This window comes from Rhinolophus ferrumequinum, chromosome 13, assembly GCF_004115265.2.
Source record: "Rhinolophus ferrumequinum isolate MPI-CBG mRhiFer1 chromosome 13, mRhiFer1_v1.p, whole genome shotgun sequence".
NCBI lineage: Eukaryota > Metazoa > Chordata > Mammalia > Chiroptera > Rhinolophidae > Rhinolophus > Rhinolophus ferrumequinum.
In genome coordinates this window covers 8,591,114-8,610,603 of record NC_046296.1, presented here as the reverse complement: position 1 = coordinate 8,610,603, position 19,490 = coordinate 8,591,114, and the positions used below count along the sequence as shown (strand labels likewise).

Here is a 19,490-nt window from a genome sequence, read left to right as displayed (position 1 = left end):
GGACACTGGAGGGTGAGGAAGAGCAGAGGGGACGTGTGGGAGACCTGCAAGCAAAGGCCAGCAGGTTCGGGTCGCAGACTCGGTAGGGAAACAGTAGGAGAATGAGGGCCCTCTCTGGAGCACAGCTGTGGCCTTCAGGACATAGATCAAGTGCAGGATGACACTGGGTGTCCAGGGAAGGGGGGCCTCAAGGAGCATGTGCACTATGGTGCTGAAACCCATCTCGGTGGAAAAAGGAAGTTTTGCCTTTACTATAAGAAAACTGCATGCCTCCACGTGGGTCCCCATGGGAATGCGGATATGTGAGCGTTCATTTGAAGCCTGTGTCCGAAGTCCGTTTACATCCACGATCTCTTTCTACTTACTCAAGTACTCTGAGAGGCTGGCTGGACAGAGATATCCTCAAGGATACATGAGAAAACAGAACCCCAGTGGGTTGAAAAGTCTTGGCTAGGGTCATGGGGCTCGATAGTTGAAAAGCCAAGACCCATCCTGGGCTCCTGGCCCCAGCTTTATGCTCCTGCTCTTGGACTTTCTGCCCAGACCCCATCCTACCTCCCAGGACCCCACTTGCCACAGGCCACCCCACCCCCAGGGCATTCTCCCCTGCACTGTGTGTGAAGCCTGCATTTTCAAAGAAAAACCCCCACTGGGTCTGGTGGGTCTGGGGGTGGGAGTGAAGGACTGAAACCAGAAAGATTATGTGGCTGCAGAGGCCAGAGCCCAAGGCCAGGCCAAGGGTCCATCTTCTCCTCCCAAACTGCCTTTAGCATCCACCACTGTCTAAAGTAGGAGCTGTCATAGAAGGGACCTGAGAGGAGTGAAACCCTGTGCTGGTCCTTCAGGGCAACCTTGAGATGTCAGTCTCGGATGAGGGCCCACTAGTTTGACCTCATTTTTCCAGAATCTCCAGTGGAATTGCACAGAGGACAGAGGACTGGGGAGTCCACATCTGCCCCTTGCCAACAACAATGGGTTTACAAAGGTCTCACTTTGTGCCAGGCACTGCTCTGAGTGGTTTGCACATCTATGTTCAATGAATCTTCACGAGCACCTTGGGAGGAAGGTACCCTTATTACTTCTGTTTACAGATGAAGAAACAGAAGCACAGAAAGTTCAGTGACTTGCCCAAGGTCACTCAGTATGTAAGTGGCAGAGCTGGGGTTTGAACCCAGAAAACCTCTAAGAGCTATAACCTTTGTTATTAATAATAACCAAAGCTACCATTTGACTAGTATCTCCTATGTGCCCGGTACTTAATTCTTCACAGCAATGCAGTGGTTTAGGCATTGATTTTCTCCACACTTCATAGATAAATCCTGGCTTAGTGGGCAGCCTGGGGTGAGGTGATTTCAGATTCTCACAGGTGCTAGGTCTGGCTGAAGAGGGGCGGTTTGATGCTGTGTGACAACAGGAAACCACATTCCTTTTCAGAGCCTCAGTTTCCCTGTGGCTTAGGCCTTCTGCTCCTGACCTCCTTGCTCCAGCAAGTGCCAGAGGGCATGGGGTTGTGGTGCTGTGGAATGCGGGTCTCTGGGAGACTCCAGACCCCTTCCCTTCCCCCACAGACACCCCCAACCCCAGGAGAAGTTGCTGCTCCGTTGTTTTCTCAATTGGTTAGAGTGGAGGGGTGGACCGGGAGGTGCTGGTGCTGAAGGTCGATACTGCGTTCTGAGAGGTCGGTAAGGCCGGTTAGAGAAGGTCCAGCAATGATCTGGGGAAGGGCTGAAGTGCCCAGAAGCCACGTGCTCGGGCAATTTTATAGGGAGCTGACCGTCCTCTGGAAAAGAGCAGCACCCCTGACTGGAGGAGGGGGCAGGGAAGGAGAGACAGAGGAGGCCGATTCTGGGCAGAAGGGGTGGGGGTGGGGGGAGGTAGAAAGGACGCGGACAAAGGAGGCGGCCGGTAGCCCAGCTGTTTTGAAAAATGCTTCCTGTTTCTTTAAAGGCTCTCGCCGCTCGGGCGGCCGGGCTGGGAGGCGGCGGCGGCGGGAGCTGCCTGCTCTCCGGCCGGCGGCGCTGACTGATCTCGCGAACTGGGCTTCTGTGTAAACTGAGGCTAAACAAACACAGATGGAGCGCAGCGGGCGTGCTCCAAAAATGCTGGCACGGCGGCAGTGACTTCAGATGACACTCTGAGCGCTCCGGGAACGGACTGCCCGGCGGCTTCACGGAGCCGGCGGCGCAGCTGCCCCGGGCGCGGGGGAGAGAGGAGAGAGGACGGGAGGGAGGGAGGGGGGAGAGCAAAGGAGAGCTCGAGCTTCGGAGGTGGCGAGCGCAGCGGCCGCCAGGCAGACCCCGGCGCCGCGTGCAAAGTGAGCGTGGCGGGCGCGCATCCTGGGCAGCCGCACGCCCCTGCCTCGCGCGCTGCCCGCGCCATGAAGCACATACCGGTTCTCGAGGATGGGCCGTGGAAGACCGTGTGCGTGAAGGAGCTGAACGGCCTCAAGAAGCTCAAGAGGAAAGGCAAGGAGCCGGCGCGGCGCGCGAACGGTTATAAAACTTTCCGATTGGACTTGGAAGCGCCCGAGCACGGCGCCACTGCCACTAACGGGCTGCGGGACAGGACCCAGCGGCTGCAGCCGGTCCCGGCCCCGGCGCCAGCCCCGGTGGCGCCGGCCGTTCCCTCAGGTGGGGGCGCGGACACAGCCGGGGAGCGCGGGGGCGCCCGGGCGCCAGAGGTCTTGGACGCGCGGAAACGCGGCTTCGCCCTGGGCGCAGTGGGGCCGGGACTCCCCACGCCGCCGCCGCCGCCGCTGCCTCCAGCGCCCCAGAGCCATGTACCTGGTGGTCCCGAGGTACAGCCTTTTCGGGAGCCCAGCCTGCGACCCCGCATCTTGCTGTGCGCACCGCCCGCCCGCCCCACGCCGTCCGCGCCCCCGGCGCCCCCCGAGACCTCAGTGCGCTCTGCGCCCCCCACGCGCCCGGGGGAAAGTTCCTACTCGTCAATTTCACACGTAATTTACAATAACCACCCGGATTCCTCCGCGTCGCCTAGGAAACGGCCAGGCGAAGCGACCGCCGCCTCCTCTGAGATCAAAGCTCTGCAGCAGACCCGGAGGCTCCTGGCTAACGCCCGGGAGCGGACGCGGGTGCACACCATCAGCGCAGCCTTCGAGGCGCTCCGGAAGCAGGTACCGGCTTCCAGCCGCACACCCTCACTGCGCCGGGGGACGATTGCCGGAGTGGGTGGGTGAGTGGCCGAGGACGTGAGGGAGGATGAGGGTGTGTGTGAGGGGCAAGGGGCACGTTGTTTCCCGCCTGGTCGGCCCCAGGACCCAGATTGGGAGCCTCCTAAGGTATTGACCTTTGCCACAGAGTTGATAGGGATTTTCAGTTTGCAAACTGGGAATGACGGTCCGCCCAAGGCATGCCCTGGTCCTCCACGCTCCACCCCTGGGGGTGACTGCACGTCTGACTTCAGCTCTCATAGTTCACTTTTATGGCAGCGAGTATTTGTCTCCCAGAGTCCCTTGGGCGCGGTGGGGAGTGGAGAGGGGGAATGTGGGAATCTGTCGGGCGGGGCAGGGGGAGACCCTTCCCTTAGGGCATTTGGTCTGCGGGGCGGGGGGAGGGGGGCGCTGGGGTTGCCGGAATATAAGGGTCCTGCATTCCCTCTCTAGCCCCTAGCTCCCAGTAGGGATGCCCCTACACTCAGGTTGCTTTTGGGCTCTGCACCCCTTGCCCTAGCGTCCTTAGGGACCTGTGCCCCCCAGGAGATCTCCTCCACCGCTGCCCTTCACCCCGTGGTGCAGCAGGCCTGCTAAAGGGACTGGTTAGTTGGGGGTACCTTCAGAGCCTAATTCTGGGGTGAAGAGGCTTCTCACTTTGGAGCTGGTGAGGGCTGCCCTCACTGGACAGTATCCTGGCAGAGAGATGGGGAAGAATATTTACCTAAAAATTATCCGTGGTAGAGAGGGGCTGTTTTATAATTCCACTTTAGACCAGATTGGGATTGCCCTGGGGTTCTAGGCTTCTCATTTTCTTAGAAAGAAGGGAGGTCTAGGAAGAGGATGGCAAGTGCCCCCTGTCCCCACCCCACACAAGACATGGGGAAGAGTAGGGGTTGGATATGACTGGTTTGAGTAATCAGGTTTTTTCTTGCTGGGCATCTGACTTCCTGTGTGACTCCAGGAAAGTTACTCAACCTCTCTGGGCTTTAGCCAACCACAAAAAAGTTCAGAAAACATGATCTTCTTTTTGGATCACACTCTGCTCTTCCTCCTGCAGGTGGGGTGGTCAGTGGTGCCTGTGTCCATCACGGAAGGGAATTGAACTGCTGGGGAAAACAGCCCCTATGACTTTTGAGCCAAAGTGTCTTCCTTGGGTTTGGGTGAGATGTTTACCCAATGAGGTGGGGTGGAGGGGTCAAGTAGATGTCACAGCCCAGGCTGGGCCACTGACTATAGCCGTGCCAGTTGGGACCCTGGGCGGTGGGCCCCGTGGAGCATTCAGTAACCCCTTGGGCAGTGGTCTGTGTCTGAATGCCTGGGGAGGGCAGCAGCTGGTAGTGTCCTGCAACCCACTCCCCAGGACGGAAGGATGACAGAATGTCAGAGAGACGCCTGTCTACCTGCTCACCTTGCAACTAGGGACATCCTTCCCAGACTGGGGAGGCCATGTGCCCAGAGCATCACAGCTGGTGAGTAGCAGGGCAGGACTGGCACCTAGGTCCTTTGACTGCCATTTCAGGGCCTCTCTACCCGTCTGGCTGCCTCTTTCAGTGCCGAGAAAATATTTCACAAAATGGTGAGACTGAGGCCAGAGAGCTATGTCAGGTGGTCGAGGCCTTGTGGGTTTTGCACTGTACACCTCTTTGACACGCCATTCACTAGACTCCACTGTGCCGGTGCCTCCTTGGCATGGTGCAGTCGCAGGCTGCATAGCTCTGTGCCACTGTCATTGCAGAGCCTGGCTTTGCATCAGTGTCAGTGAGTTGCTCCAGTGCCCAGGCTCTTGACAGCTCTGCTCCTCAGCCTGTTGAATGCCCCAGAGCTGTCCACTCTCCGCACAGGCAGCCTTCCGTTTTGTCTGTCCCACTATCCTCTCAATCAGGAAGGGATCATGAGCAGTGGGGCTTCTTAGCCACAAAGGTGGCGGTGGGGACAGGTCTGGGAGGCTGTGTGGCAGTGGGGCCAGGGTGGTGGGTGTGTGGGGCAGATGGTCAGGCGAAGCACATGCCACCAGCCCAGCTGCACAGGGCCCTCCCCGCTGCCTCATGTGAAGGCCATGTGTGCACAGCTGGGCCTGGCCCATGTGCAGGGCTGCTCCAGGGCCAGGTGGGAGGGGATTGAAGTGGAAGCCTGTCCTTACTGGGTGGGTGAGAGGAGGGGCCGGAGCTGTGGGCCTGCGGCTCCTGGCACAACCTTCTGGCTCACAGACTGTGCTCATCCTTGGGGCATCTGGTGTGTATGTATGCAGATTTTCTCTCTCCCCTGAAAGCGCGAAGCCCCTCAGCCTTGATGGAGGAATAGCAGCCTTGCAGGCAGAAGCCCAAGGCAGCAGTGAGAAACACTCAGGACCTGCTAAGGTGCCTCTTAATGAAGGAGGTGCCAAGTGAGTGTTGCCTGGGCTCCCTCCTCTGCTGTCCCTAGAGTCTCCCAGGGGACCCTCACCAAGGGAACTCAGGATGGCCCAGGAGGGGCTGTGCGGATGGTCCCCTCCCTCCCCGCACATCCTTCAGTCTCAGACTCTTCTATACCTGACCTCCTCATGTCCACAGTTACCAGGGTGACAGCTTAGGAGCCTGGTGCATTGAGCCTGTGGTTGCATACCTGTAGTGCTACCTTCCCATGTTACAGGTGAGGACACTTTTACAGAGAGGTTACGCAAGTGACGGGGATTTATACCCAGGCCTGTTTGGCCCTTGGGCCATGGCTCTTAATTACTAGCCTCGTTGCTGTGTAGAAAATTAGGATTTTAAAGAATCTCTTTAAATAGAGCTTGACAAGGACCTTGGGCAGCTCTGCATAGAATAGCTTTGTCTCAGGAAGCCTGCACTCACTGACAGAGGAGATTAGAGAATAGTAATTTCAAATGGAATAAAGTACTGAGTTGTGTTCCATGGACAGGGTTGGAGCTCTTTGGGTCCAGGAGTCTCTGAGGGCTTTCAGGAGGGCATCTTGGGCTGGGTGGATAGGAGCTGGCACAAAGGCCAGAGGGCCGAGGGCTTCCAGGCCTGTCCCACACTGGCTGGTAAGTTCTTGGCTTTGTTTCTCTGTAGCACCTTCCTACATTTGCCCACAGCTCTTCCATCCTGAGGTGGCAGGTATTCTGATGCCCATTTTATTGATGAGGAAACTGCAGTCCCCGCAGGTTATGGACCTGCCTAAAGTAATGGGGATGGCCAGAAGTAGAGCCAGGTCCTCACGCTCCCAGGCCGGGGCCCTTTTCGCCTTTTCTTGCCTCCTGGAGCTTGGAGAGGGTCCAGCTTGGGGTGGGTGGCACGGAATGTTCTGGGGCATATGGAACCTTGTGAAAATCCCCAAATTTGCTCCTCTGAAACTTGAGAATCTTTGTGGGGTGAGCATAAGACAAGTCCTTTTACTCTCCCGGAAGTTGGACAGTCTCTCAGCAGCTGGAGCCAAGTGACCCTGCTGCGTCCTGTGGCCTGTGTCCCCTGACCAGGGTGAGCAGACATCTGCTGTGGGGTCCTCTGCATGCACTGGGATGGCTGGGCACTAGAAGTTGCTGTGGACGCTCAAAGAGGTAATGCACAAAGGCCAGGATCCTCTGGGATCAGTGCAGAGCTCTCTATCTGTGCTTAGAAGGGGGCGCTACCCACCTCCCACCTTCGGCTGTACATGCTCATCCAAAGCCCCAAGCAATCGCTTCTGGCTAATCGGAAAGAGTCCGGTTAAGGTGGGAGTTCAAAACCCAAAAAATCGCCCACCAACTGAGAGTCGTGGGAAATTCTTACACCTACTCTGTAAAGCAGAAGTGATGCTTTCTACCTCTTGGAGCTGTATAAAGATGAATGTAGGCATTGTATTCAAAATTCCCCATCCTCTGCCTGCCTTAGTAGATAGACCACGATAAACAGAAAGTGGTGGCCTGGTCCCAGTGGTCATGGAGGGGAGGCAGGGGTTGTTAGCCCCAATCTCCTGATGAGGAAACCAAGGCTCAGAGGTGAAAGGCACTTGCCCAAAGTCACACTGCTGGTCAGTGCCCAGGATTCAGACCCACTCTGTCCTCCCTACCTCGGCCTCCTAGAACTAGAACTTGCCGTGGAGTCTCACTTTGAGGCAGCTGCCCAGGCCGGGTGCCTCTGTGCTGGGCTGTCCGGCTGAGGTGCTGCTTGCTGGGCACCAGGAGGATCTGGAATTAGCCAGGTGAGCTGAGAGCACACCCCTCTCCCCCACGGGGGAGGAGGAGGAGGAGGAAGAGGAGGAGGAGGAGTGATCTGACCACAAGTGCCCTTGTTGTCCCATATGTGGCCACCTCTGATGGTGGGAGCCGGAGAGTCCTGTGGCCTTGTGCCTTCCTTGGGCACCAGACAGACAAGCTTCTGGTTCCAACCAGGTCTTAGCTGAGGGACCTGGGGCCCAATATGTCACCTCTTTGTTTCCTCATGTGCAGATGGGATAATAATCTTTTTTTTTGCAGGGGAGGGGGGCAGTTTTAAATGGGATAAAACGACTTGTAAATAGCCACCTCAGTGCCAGGTAATACGACCAGAGCTCAATAGGTCATATTCTTGTTACACCTGGACTTTGACAGAAGCAAAGTGGGACAGAGTAACAGATCTGGGACAAAACTGGCCCAGAACCTGGCATGGGACCCCTAGGTTGGCCTTGACCTCACCTGTTGCTCTGTGTTCCCCCAGTGACCCTGGATCCCCACGTGCGGACCCCACCTGAGATCCCCGTTCCCAACTGTCAGGGTGGCTAGCCGTTCAGGGACAGGGGCTCACAGAGCTGACCACTGCCAGCTTGGTCTCTGGGTGGTCTCTGGGTGAAAGCAACAAGGGGCCTATGTCACAGAGCTGTGCCCTGTGTCCAGGGTCTCCACCAGCAGGCAGGCCCTCCCCAGGGTGCCCCGTCTCAGGATTCTCAGGAACCTTTCTGTACCACAGACCTTGTTTATTTGTTCAGGCTGATAAAGCAGGATTCTCTGGCCTGTAGCTGGGAACAGGCAAAGTGCATTGTTCTGCTGGCTTTTCTTGGATGGGTTTGGAGCTGCAGCCAGGGTGGGAGTGGGAGGTGGGAAGGGGAAATGCATGGGAGCTGGCATTCTCTCTGTCACCTCCCTGCCCCTCCCTGGGTTTCCTAGCCTGGTGAGGGGCATCTTCTTGGCTGCTGGAGCATTTTAAAAGGTGACAGCCAACCTTGCTTCTGGTGTGGGTGCGTCTCAGGACCCCGGGGGAGGGGGATAAGCAGGTGCTGTGTCCTGTGTCCTGGCTCCACATTTCCGGCCTCTGACCCTCTCTGGAGCCTCTCTTTGGAGACCTGCAACACCAACTGTACTAATTTCACTGACTTGTCTCAGGCCTTCCTCTGGGCAGTGCGTATGCCATCTCATTGAATCCCTACCATTATGTGAGGTCAGTCCTGTTAGCACTATGACGAGGACACCAAAGCTCAGAAAGGTTATGTCACTCGCCCAGGGTCTCATAGCCAGGAAGAGCTACGGCTGAGACCAGGAGTTGAACCAGGTCACCGAAAGGTATGTGTGTTTAAGCTTGAGGCCAAATAGCTAAATGTTTATTCTCAGAATGAGGAAAGGTTTTTGAACCTAGTTCTAAACATTCTGTAGCCACCTGGTGAATATGGAGGGAAATCATTCATTTTTGTCATTCGTTCCCTCATTTGACAAACCCTTTTGAGGGCCTGTTATGGACAAGACCTGTGCTGGGCTCTGCAGGCAGGGCCCTTCCCCCACAGCTTGCAGGGAGACTGACCACTAAATCAGGAGTTAAGGACAGACGGGGGGGGCTACTAGAGCACTATCAAGGGCAGGTGCCCCCACCTCCCCCCAGCCCCTGGTTTAGGGTTGGGGTGGGGCAGGCAGATAAAACTCCTGGACAGAGTGAGGTTTAAAGTGAGATCAAAGTGGATGTTACACGTAGGGTCCCCATCTGAAGTGACTGTCTTGTTCAGGCTTTATCCCTAGGACCTAGAATAGGGTTTCCCATCTTCAGTACTGTCGACATTTCGGGTATTTCTTTGTTGTGGGGCATCATAGGATCCTGGCACGATAGGATGTTGCGCAGCATCCCTGGCCTCTACCAACTCCAGGCCAGTAGCATCTCCCCACTTGTTCCCTGGTGGTGACAAACCAAGAATGTCTACAGACATTGCTAACTGTCTCTGAGGAACAAAATTATCTCTGGTGGAGAACCACTGACCTAAAACTGTACCTGGCATATGGGGTGCCCACTAAATCCTTGTTGAAGGCGTGCACCGTGGTGGTCCCACTCTGTGGCATGAGGGTTAATCAATGCCAGATACTGGTGGCAGGGATGGATGCTGGGTACAGATCCTGGAGAGCCAGAGAGAGACGGAAACCTGGAGCCTTGGGTGCCGGGCGAGCTCATTTCGGCCGTTTAGATGAAGGGTGCCTCATGGCAGCAGTGGCTCTGCTGGTTGGCCCCTATCAGATGGACTTTGTGGGGACCTTTCCACGTTACAACTCATAACTCTGCTGCAGCCTTCATAGCTTTTTGCTCAGACAGCACAAACTTTGGTGGACAATGTTAAACAATTAGAGGCTCTGTCTCTTCACCCAGTATAAATCCCTGTGCAATTAGTGAGTGTCTGGTTGGTCATGAATCGTTGACAAACATGACAAGTCTGGTTTGGGCCCTAAGTATTTATTATGCACCTATTGTATGTAAGCCTAGCTGCATCCCAGGTTCAGGGGGCACAAAGAAAAAGAAAACCAACCCTGTGTGTGCCCTCCCAGCTGAGTACTGGTACTTTAGCTTTTAGTATGTTCCCAGAGTCCCTAACTCTGTTATGACATTATAACATCACTCTTGAGTGAGTTCTGTGAAGGCAGGAATCACGTTATTATTTGTTGTCAGAACCTCAAGTGCCTGGCAAAACGAGAGTCCCTGAATGAGTAAATGAACGGGATATCAGAGCTGAAAAAAATGTCTGTTCTCTCAGACAGACTCCTTCTTAGGGAGGGCTGGGGATGGAGCTCTGTCACAGTGGGAACTCAGGTGCTTCGTTCAGACTGACTCTCGGGTGCAAGTTGAGCCTCTGTTTCTTCCCCTACAAAATAGGAATGTGGATACCTCCCTGAGTTTGTGAGTGGATGAGCTGAAATGTGTGTGAGGAAACAGAGGGTGCTTAGAACAGAGAATAAAATCCAGGTCGAGGGCTTCTACAGGCCCCCTCTCGTGCTAGGCTGTCCCCTCTCAGGTGGTGCAGACGTCACTGAGGCCCTATGCCTGCCTGGCCAGGGCGCCCCGCAGGGTTGTGTTCAGCCCTGAGACCCCGGCAGCAACTGCTGATGCCTTCTCACCCCACAGGTGCCGTGTTACTCATACGGGCAGAAGCTGTCCAAACTGGCTATCCTGAGGATCGCCTGTAACTACATCCTGTCCCTGGCGCGGCTGGCTGACCTGGACTACAGCGCCGACCGCAGCAACCTCAGCTTCTCCGAGTGTGTGCAGCGCTGCACGCGCACCCTGCAGGCCGAGGGACGTGCCAAGAAGCGCAAGGTATGCAGCAGCCACTCAGGCAGCAGCCTGTGGGGGGAGGACAGGGAAGGTGGGGACAGGAACGTGGGGTGCCACACACTCACCCAGGCTTCCAAAGGCCCAGCAAGGTCGGCCTCTTGGAGCTCTGCTGGGGCTGGCCCAGCTTCAGAGCTCCTCAGACCTTTGGGATTACGGACACGACCCTGTCCTGGTAAAGGGGCTGCTGGGACCTTGGACAGTCTCCCAGGACCTGTGGGCCTTGGTTTGCTTGTCAATGAAACGAGGACAGTTTATCTCTGAAGTTCTTTCTGGCCTTCTGTGCTTTGGTGCTGAGTTCCCCATGCAGCCTCTAATAGCTGTTGTGTCAGGATGAGATCCCCTGAGCAGGTGACAGCCCAGGAGAGCTCCAGGGCATGTTTTGGGGAGGTGACTTGGCCTGTGGATTACCTGAGGCTGTGCATTAAGGCAGGTGATACTCATTCATTCATTCATTCATTCATTCATTCTGGAGGGATTTGCTGAACCCCAACCCGAGCATGCTGGGCAAGACCATAAAGATGATAGACATGTGGTCCCAGTCCCCACACACTTCACAGCATGGTCACAGACCCTTGCCAGTAGATAAGGGCAGGACAGTGTGGTGAGGAGGTCCTAGAGGCCTGTGCCAGGGGCTGTGGAAAGCCAGGCAGAGGGGCACAGGTTACCTCTCCTGCCCAAGGGAATTTGAAAGGGCACCGTAGTGTAAGTGGGGTTTCAGCTGGAACCAGCAGGACAACCAAGAGGTCACCAGGCAGATGAACCAGGGAACAGCATCCAAGGCAGAGGGAACAGCCTGTACAAAGCTGATGTATTTGGAGAAATGTGCAGGAAGAAAAGTGTTGCGTACAACTACGGTTCCCAGATAGCCTGTGCTTCCAGCATTTCCAGTTGGGGGCCCGTGCCAGGCAGTGCTTATGGCAACCCTCCACATCTCTGTTCCCACAAAGCTAGAGGGAGAGCAACAGAGGGTGGGATCCAGTCTGTGTCTGTGAGGAGGGTGGTCGGCTCCCTGGGGCATCCAGGGATGGGGAGGGTGGGGAGCCGGGTAACTGGCACCTTCCCCTGGTTCCTTTCTTCTTGGCCCACCCCTCCCTCTATCCCTGACATTCACCACCCCCATCTGCTCCTCTTCCCAGGCCCTCTTGGGGTTCTCCAGGTTTCTGAGGGGCCCCTCGGCCCTGAATCAGGGAGGCCCTTCGTGGGCTCTCCTGCCTACACCAGGGAGGGCCACAGCACGTCCTCATAGCCAGCTGCTGCCGCTGCTACGGTAATTGCACACTACATTCCTGGGAGTGATTAACGTGGACCAATTAGATGAAATCTTCATCAAGTGGGTGAGAGAGGAAGTGCCACTGGCTGCTTGCAGGGCGGCTTTCCACTGGAAAGTGACACGGGTAAATTAAGGGCGTGATTGATGGCTCCATGCAGTGCTTTGTGACAAAGGGGGTTTGTAAACTCTCTGTGAACTTCCCCTGGCATTTGGGCGGTCTGGAGGCATGGATGGGCAGAGTGGGCAGGCGCCATTTTCTCCCTCTGTGCCCCTCGTTGACCCCTCTCCCCAAGCTCCCCCCTCATCTGCCAAAGACAGGAGCACTGAGGCCCCCTCCCTCCCTTGTTCCTTCATTGTAGTAGATGGTGTTCTGGGTGGGGGAGGAGGCTGACGCCTGGGAGGTGAGAAAAGAAGGGAGACTGGGGTGAAGATGCCCAGTGGAGACGAGCTCTTGGCTTCCCCTGAAATCATCTCAAGACACCTTGGAGACCATTTGGTGCAACCTCCCCACTGTCCAGATTAGGAGACTGAGGTGGACGATTGTGGTTAAGAGCATCAAACAACTCTGACTTCAAAGTCCTGGCTCACCACCTCCCAGCTGTGTCATCTTGGACCCATTTCCTAACCTCTTTGAGTCTCAGTTTTTTCGTTGATAAATGGGACGGTGGAAACATCATCAGTGATTTCTCAGGTCCTTTCCAGTTTGGCTTTCCAAGAGGAGGTCTTGCCTCACCTCAGAAGGGCACTGGGTGGCTTGCGTCCTACATTGTACTGTCTCACCAGTCACACTGTCCCAGGGCTGCCATCTCCCAAGTGCTGGGCCTGGGCAGTCACCACTGCCGCTGACTTAGGTGGAGGGACAGGACAGGGTCCTGGAGCTGCTGGGACCTCTGAGGGCTTCTCTGGGCCCAGCATTCTTCCCTGACAGGTTAGGGGCTCACAGGACCAACTTACTCCTGCTGCTGTGCCTTCCTGCATCTCTGTCATCATGCAGGTGTGAGTTCTAGGGTGTCCTCAGGGATGGTCTCCAGTGACCTGCCCAGTGGGTTTGAATGGGTGGCTGGGGCAGGCCTCTGTTTTATGAACCAGAGCCAAGGAGGATGGTGTTTCTAGAGATTCATTCATTCATTCATTCAATGCTTATTGAGCATTTATAGTGAGTTACACACTGAAGAAATTCTATGCTGAGCACATACTTGGGCGCGGTGACGGGATGTCGGTGGTAGGGCTCTCCATAGTCCCTGGAGACTGAGGGTGTGGATTTGGGGCTCAGATCAAGCCCTTATTCCCCTTCCCCTGCAGCCACTGAGGACAGCCTGAGGGTTTGGGGATAGTAGAGAGCCAGGCTTACATCTTAATGAGGGAGACAGAAAGCAAAGAAAGTAAGAAACTAGAAAATGGGCCAATGTAAGTGATTGGCTCAAAGGAAGTCCTTGCTAAATGGCAGCTGGAACGGTGATGATCACCGATGCGGATGATGACGGTTTGGACTGTCCTGCTTGAGGATGGCTCCCTCACAGTTAATGTGCCCTGAAAGGCTGGGCGATCCTTTTTCAGGTTGCCTCCTTGACAGATCGTGCTCAAGTCCTCTGAGGTCCTCGGTAGTTCTGATGAGTTGTCCTGTCCCTCCAGACCTGGGTTAAGAATGGGATTTCAAGAGAACCTGGCTCACCCCCTGAGATTCCAGGCGCATCCTTTTGCCCACCTCAGCCCTTTCCTGCCGGGGTGGGGGACTGCATCCCTTGACTGGTGAGTCCTCCATCTCTGGGCCTCACAGGATGTGACTTTGAGGGTTCAGAGCCCCGTTTGGGGGCTCCAGTTGTGCAGAGGGCAGTGTTGGTGGCCGAGCAGCAGAGAGATGGGAGGGAGGAGTGGAAGGGCTCTGGAGAGCTCAGTTCTAACTCCGGCTGCAGCCGGAGATAATGCACGTTAAGCAGCTGGCTCCAGGCCATGTTTCCGCAGCTCCTGTTTTTAAAGCAGCAACTCCTTGGAGCTGGGGAGGAGGGGGAAGGGAGAAGAAGGGGGAGAAGGAAGAGGAGCGGGAGGAAGAAGAGTAGCAGAACTGTTCCACACCTGGGCGGGGCGGGCCTTGCCAGACCTTTGTAATAGGAAAGGACCAATTTCCCACAATCTATGGTATCCCCTTCCAGAGATTTAAAGCCACTGAATATTAACACAATAACAACAACGACAACAACAGCAGCAACAACTACTGACATTAATGGCATAATTTAAATCCTTGTGATAAATGGCCAGTAAGTCCCCACCTCAAGTTGCTCTCAGGCCCAGGGTTGGGGCTGGGGAGAGAGAAGAGGAACCATGATGCATTGAGTTAAGGGCTTGGGTAGAGGCCTGGGCAGCAACTGGGGACCCCGGGGCTATGTGACTGTCGCCTGCTGGCACAGTCCAGGAAGGCTGGCTCTGCAAGACCAGGAGTTTGCTCCTCACGCTGTGGGTGACCTGGAGTCAAAGGAGGCATGACGCTGGTGCAACTCCCTCTGACCTGTATCTTTTCCCTTTTCCTGCTGATTTCTTGGGAGGGGAGACTTTTCTTGGTGATGGCAAATCCAAGGGTGGCCTGACTCCTCTTTGGAAGAATGTCATGGGTGTCACCTTCTATAGCTTTGGTGCTGGGGACAAGCTGAGGTGGCACGTTGGTTTGGGGTTGGGGCGTCAGTGGGAACGGAGAGTGTTCCGAAGGGGCCCCTTACTCTGAGCAGCTGAGCCCAGGCCTTGGGTAGCACCTGGTGGTGGTACCTGCTTGTTCCAGAGCCCCTGAGTGTGTGAGGCAGAGTCTCGAGAGCTCCTGCTCTGGCTGGATGCACCCCCCTGTGTGCAGGGCCTCCTGCCCCTCCAGAGTGCCCACTGGCCTGGCTCTGCCCCACCTACCACGTACATAGTCACCCTCCTTGGGGCCTCCCCAGTCTCTAGTTCTGTAAGGTGAGTTGTTGCCGGAAGTAATTTCTAAGGCCCTTTATAGTTAATACTTTCTGTGCTTAGGTCTCCTTCACTCCTTTTTCTGTCTAAAAAAGGCGTTACTCTCAAAAGTCACTCACAGAGATTGTGGAGACCCTGGTGCAGTGCCCTGAGAACACTGATAACACCTGATGTTCTCAGAGCTGGGATTATGTGCCAGGCATGATGCTTAGTGCTTCTGGCATATCACCTCATTGACTCATCCCAACCAGCCCTGCAAGGTAGGTGCTGGTGTTGTCCCAACACACGGATCGTGAAAGTGAGACTGAGGGCCTGAGGAACTGCCCAGGGTCCCCCAGCCAGCCAGAGAGGTGGGCTGGAGGCGGGCTCCACTTCCTCACCCCCTTCCCCCACCCTCCCTCATTGGAAGTGCCGCTGGGTGAGAGGAGGTTCTGTTTCCAAATCCTCTGGCCAAGTTATTGAGTTAAATACCATTTGCTTTCAAAGCCCACAGAGTCCATCTATGCTGGGAAAAAAGGGGAGGTGGGTGGGAAACCACCATCAAATTTCCTTTTAGTCATAAAAATGGATGCAATTTATTTTTTTCTGGCATTCCAATTACATAGACGTTTGTCGCCAGCTGTTTGTTCTAACATGGAGTGTTCTCTCAGCTGCCGTTTCTCCTCTCATATTTGACACCATTAGGTTACAAGTCTGGCAGGGACTGGGCTGGAGGGATCATTAGCTGGGGAACCTCACAGGTGAGCTCCGAGCAGCTCGCTAAATTCAGCCCTCTGATATTCCCCGGGTGGTCCCGAGGTGGGTAGAGGCTGGGGATGCTGCTTTCCTCTTTCCTTTCACATTCTTTTTACCCCACCCTTTCTCTCTCCTTTTCCTGATTGCCCCTCTCCTGACATGCACTGACAGATCTCACCTTTTTCCTCCAACATCCTGTTTATGAATGAAAACTTGGGGTCTTGGGCATAGTGAACAAGTACTAACCAACAACTTATGTTCAGAAAGTCACAGAGACATGGGAAGCCCCCTCTACTGCTCTGATAACCCTTGAGAATGCAGAGACTCTTCAGAGAACCCCCTTGGAGCACCTCTTCGAGCCAGTGTGCCTCTCTAGAAACCCACACAGAGGCTCTGTGACCCCTGGCCCTGGACCCTGGAGAAAGAGTGTCTGTGTAGGTGAGGGTTAAGTCGAGAGAACATTACGGTTCCCTGTGGTGTGGTCATTTAACTTTAAGGCACACAAAAATATAATAGGAAGACCCTTGGCAAGACCACGAAGTAAGTGAAGTATAGAGCATTGGAGCTGGAGACCTGTGTTTGAGTCCTGGCACTGGCACCTCCTAGCTGTGTGACTTTGAGTGTGTTACCTAACCTCTCTGATCCCCAGTTCTCTCACCTCTCCGATCCTCATTTCTTTCATCCCTAAAATGAGAGCCTATATACCTTCATTGCTGTCTTGCTTGCTGGAAGATTTAAATAAGATCCAGTATGAGAAAGGGCTGGCATTTTCTCAGTGAGTGCCAGAAAGGAAATCTCATGAATTTACGGCTACAAGGTAACAACTTCATATGGAACACCAGGAAGGAACATCTCAGAAAAGGGCAGTCCCCAGGGGTGGATGAATGACTGACCAGCCAAAATGTAAATGAGGGTGAATAGTTCTAAGTGGGGGTCTCCTTCGTCTCCAGCACTTCAGGGCAAAGCTCTACTCCTGCACCCTTAAAGGGGGGCCAGTGTGCAGCCAACCCAGCAATCCCCGGGCTTCTAAAGTTCATGGACTCATACCAAAATACTTGCATGGCATTGGTTGCATACAGTAATAATGCCAATAAACAGACTACCACCAACAATCACATTGACGATGTGGTGAGTGCTCATTGTGTGCCAGGCACCTCACATACATTATCTCTGCCCCCTATTACACAAACCCCTTCCCCCCATAGCACAGAGGGGAAACTGAGGCCCTCTTGCCCAAGTCCGCGTGACTAGAAGTGGTGGAGCTATTTCGAGCCTGTGTCTCTTTGGTTCCAAACTCCCAGCTCTTCATTCCTGAGGCCTGCCTGTCCCTGAAGTTCACACACTGCCCAGCAGGGTGGCCTGCTCCCAAGAGGCCCCCAGCAAATGCTGGGTGCAGGGCCTTGCCCAGAGCAACCGCTCTTATGTAAGCAGCCAGGCTGCAGCACGTGGAGGCTTCATTAAGCTGCGGGAAGCCAATAGCCTGGTGGTGGCGCTGGGGGTGGTTCAGGGTGGGGTGGGCTAGGGGGTGTCATCAGTCCTGAGCACCCCCAGCGCTCTGCCGCCAGCGAGGCCTGACACCGGGTTAAGTCGCCTGGCGGCCTCTGGCTGCAGCTGGGAGCACGCCTGGTTCCCATTCGGGCGCTGTGGTTTTGATTAGCTGTTCTCCGAGGCGGGCCTGGTGGTGAGTCCATGGGAGCTCCGCTGGAACAGAGGGTCCCCCGCCCGCCGCCGCCACGGCCCCCCCTCCTGGCAGCCCCAGACTCCAGATGTTCCGAGCTCTCGCTGGGAAGGCCTGCTGGCGCCACGGAGGGCAGAGGGCAGGGAAAGCACGCGAGCTGGAAGCCCAAGCACTCAGTCACCGCAGGCCTTGGCAGCCCGCCCAGCCCTCTGCTGGCACATTCCCCAGCTCTCCCCTAGCCATCTGTTCCCAAAAAACCCTTTCAGAGCCTCATCATCACTCAGGATACAACAGCGTGAGCAGCTGGTTTGGAGGCAGCAGGGAAAACCGTGCAAAAGGTCCTTTGTGAGAGAGGAAACTCGCTTATGAATAACAGGGCTGGACACCGTAAAAGTTGGCGGCTGGAATTCTTGTTTCTCAGGCGCCGCTGTTTTCTCTTGACTTTTTATCTCTGGTTTTTATTTTGTTCCTCCTTGTTTTCTTTTAATGTTGTTTTTTCCTCTTCTTACACCAGTTGTGACTTTTCTTCCTCCTCTAAGGTGCCTGAAGGCCACCTAATTAGTTCCCCTGGATACTGCTGAACTTTTTTTTTTCCTCAAAGCTGTTAAAATTGAGAATGGTTGGAAGTGATTGTTTTCATAAAACCTCAGCTGGAGTAGACAGGCGAGAAAGAGGTGCCTGGGAGGGCACGGCGTGGGCAGGGCCAAGACCCATCAATGTGTTCAGCAGAGAGTCGTATGCTGAGCATAAAGATGTGGACAGTGTCCACACAGAGAGAGGGTGGGGGGCCAGAGGTAGCATGGAGACCCTCATCAGCTCATCAGAGAGCAACACGGGACATTTGGGAGAAGAGTGTCATTAATTCACCTCCCAGGGCCTGGAGCCCTCAGCTGATTGCAGTATGACATGAAGCCTTTTAAAAGAACTGGCTGCCGTCACTGCCAGAAACTTCTGGAAGATGTGTATCTGGGCACCTCCAGGGAGTAGGCACCAGGTGGCCTTTTGGGGGCTTGTGGGATGCTGGGGCAGAGCTGGCAGCTGGGAGGCCAACACTGGGGATGAAAGGAGAGGGCAAGGCCTGGCCACCTTCCTCACACCCCTCTGGACCCCTGAGTAGGAGCTGAGAGTCAGGCCTGGGGCTGCCAGGTGGAAGTGAGGAGAGAGAGGCCTTCCCAGTGTCAGGGTGCTGAGGTGATGATGGGGCAGGAGCCTGGGGGTTTCCCCTTTACTTCCTCAATTCCCTGCACCCCTTTCCATTGCTGCCTCCCCCCCAAATGTCCCCCGGCAGCCCCTCACCCCAGTAGTGGAAAAAGCCTGTCATCCATGGTGCTGTGGGTGGTCAGCTCTTCTCAGTGAGATCTGAGCTTTGCAGGATGCTTGTGCTTTCACCTGCACCCCACTCTGGCCTCCATGCTTTGTTCCTCTCGCCCTCCTCGCCCTTCTCCTCCCAGTTTCTTTCTTTCTTTCTTTTTCTCCTCCCAGTTTCAGTTGGAGAGATGGCAGCTCTAGCAGGTCCACATATTTATGTTTATCACAACTTCAGGACCATTAATCTTACCGTCAAAAGGGCTCCGTGCAGGCCGACAAGATCCAGCCTCCCGACCCGGGCCTCTCTGGACAGGTGTATGGGTCTGGACTCGGAGGCGAGTCTTAGCTCTGTCCCCAGGGGCTGTTTGACTGGATAGTCTTGCTCGAGTCTGTTATCTGGGGGATGCCCAGCCTGCCTTCTAGATCTAGTAGGGATCAGTGGCACAAAACGATGTGAAATTGTTTTGTGACCTTCACCCTCCCTCCCATGTCTCCTGCCTGAGACGTTGGTCTTCATGGGGCTGAAAGTGAGAAAGACCTGGGGAAGGAGGGGTGGCCACTGGCCCAGGCCCCTGGGGATAATGTGGAGGTGGCCAGTGACTAGAAATTGCTTCCAGAGGAAAAGGGGGGAGGCAGAAGGACAGAGGTGAGCGGGCCTACTCTGCCCACTGCCCAGCACCCAGCACAGTGGGAGGCCTGGGACAGAGAGTGCACCAGCAGGCTCTCGTTCCCCTCCTGTCCTTGAGCAGATCGAGCCCTTACTACCTGCCCCAGCAGACCAGAAAGCGTGTTCTAGGGGAAATACAAATCCTTGCCTTCCTTGAGCTCCTAGAACAAATATTTCTAGAAGGCGAAGTAGGAGCCATTCCTTCTTTG

The 19,490-nt window shown here is 55.2% G+C and overlaps 1 protein-coding gene across 4 annotated transcripts in view; it reads left to right on the top strand.

The window, feature by feature from the left end:
* The first annotated feature begins 1,860 nt into the window (after positions 1–1,860).
* Positions 1,861–19,490, top strand: part of ATOH8 (atonal bHLH transcription factor 8) — a 41,909-nt gene continuing 24,279 nt past the window's right edge. Inside the window, exons 1-2 of one of the 4 annotated variants that reach the window (XM_033124909.1) lie at positions 1,861–3,192; positions 10,477–10,662. In XM_033124909.1, the coding sequence (XP_032980800.1) occupies positions 2,378–3,192; positions 10,477–10,525 (864 nt within the window). In that variant the 5' untranslated portion in view covers positions 1,861–2,377 and the 3' untranslated portion in view covers positions 10,526–10,662. Of the gene's footprint in view, positions 3,193–10,476; positions 10,669–19,490 lie in introns of those variants that run through there. The other 3 variants (XM_033124910.1, XR_004424830.1, XM_033124908.1) reach the window with 3 other exon arrangements.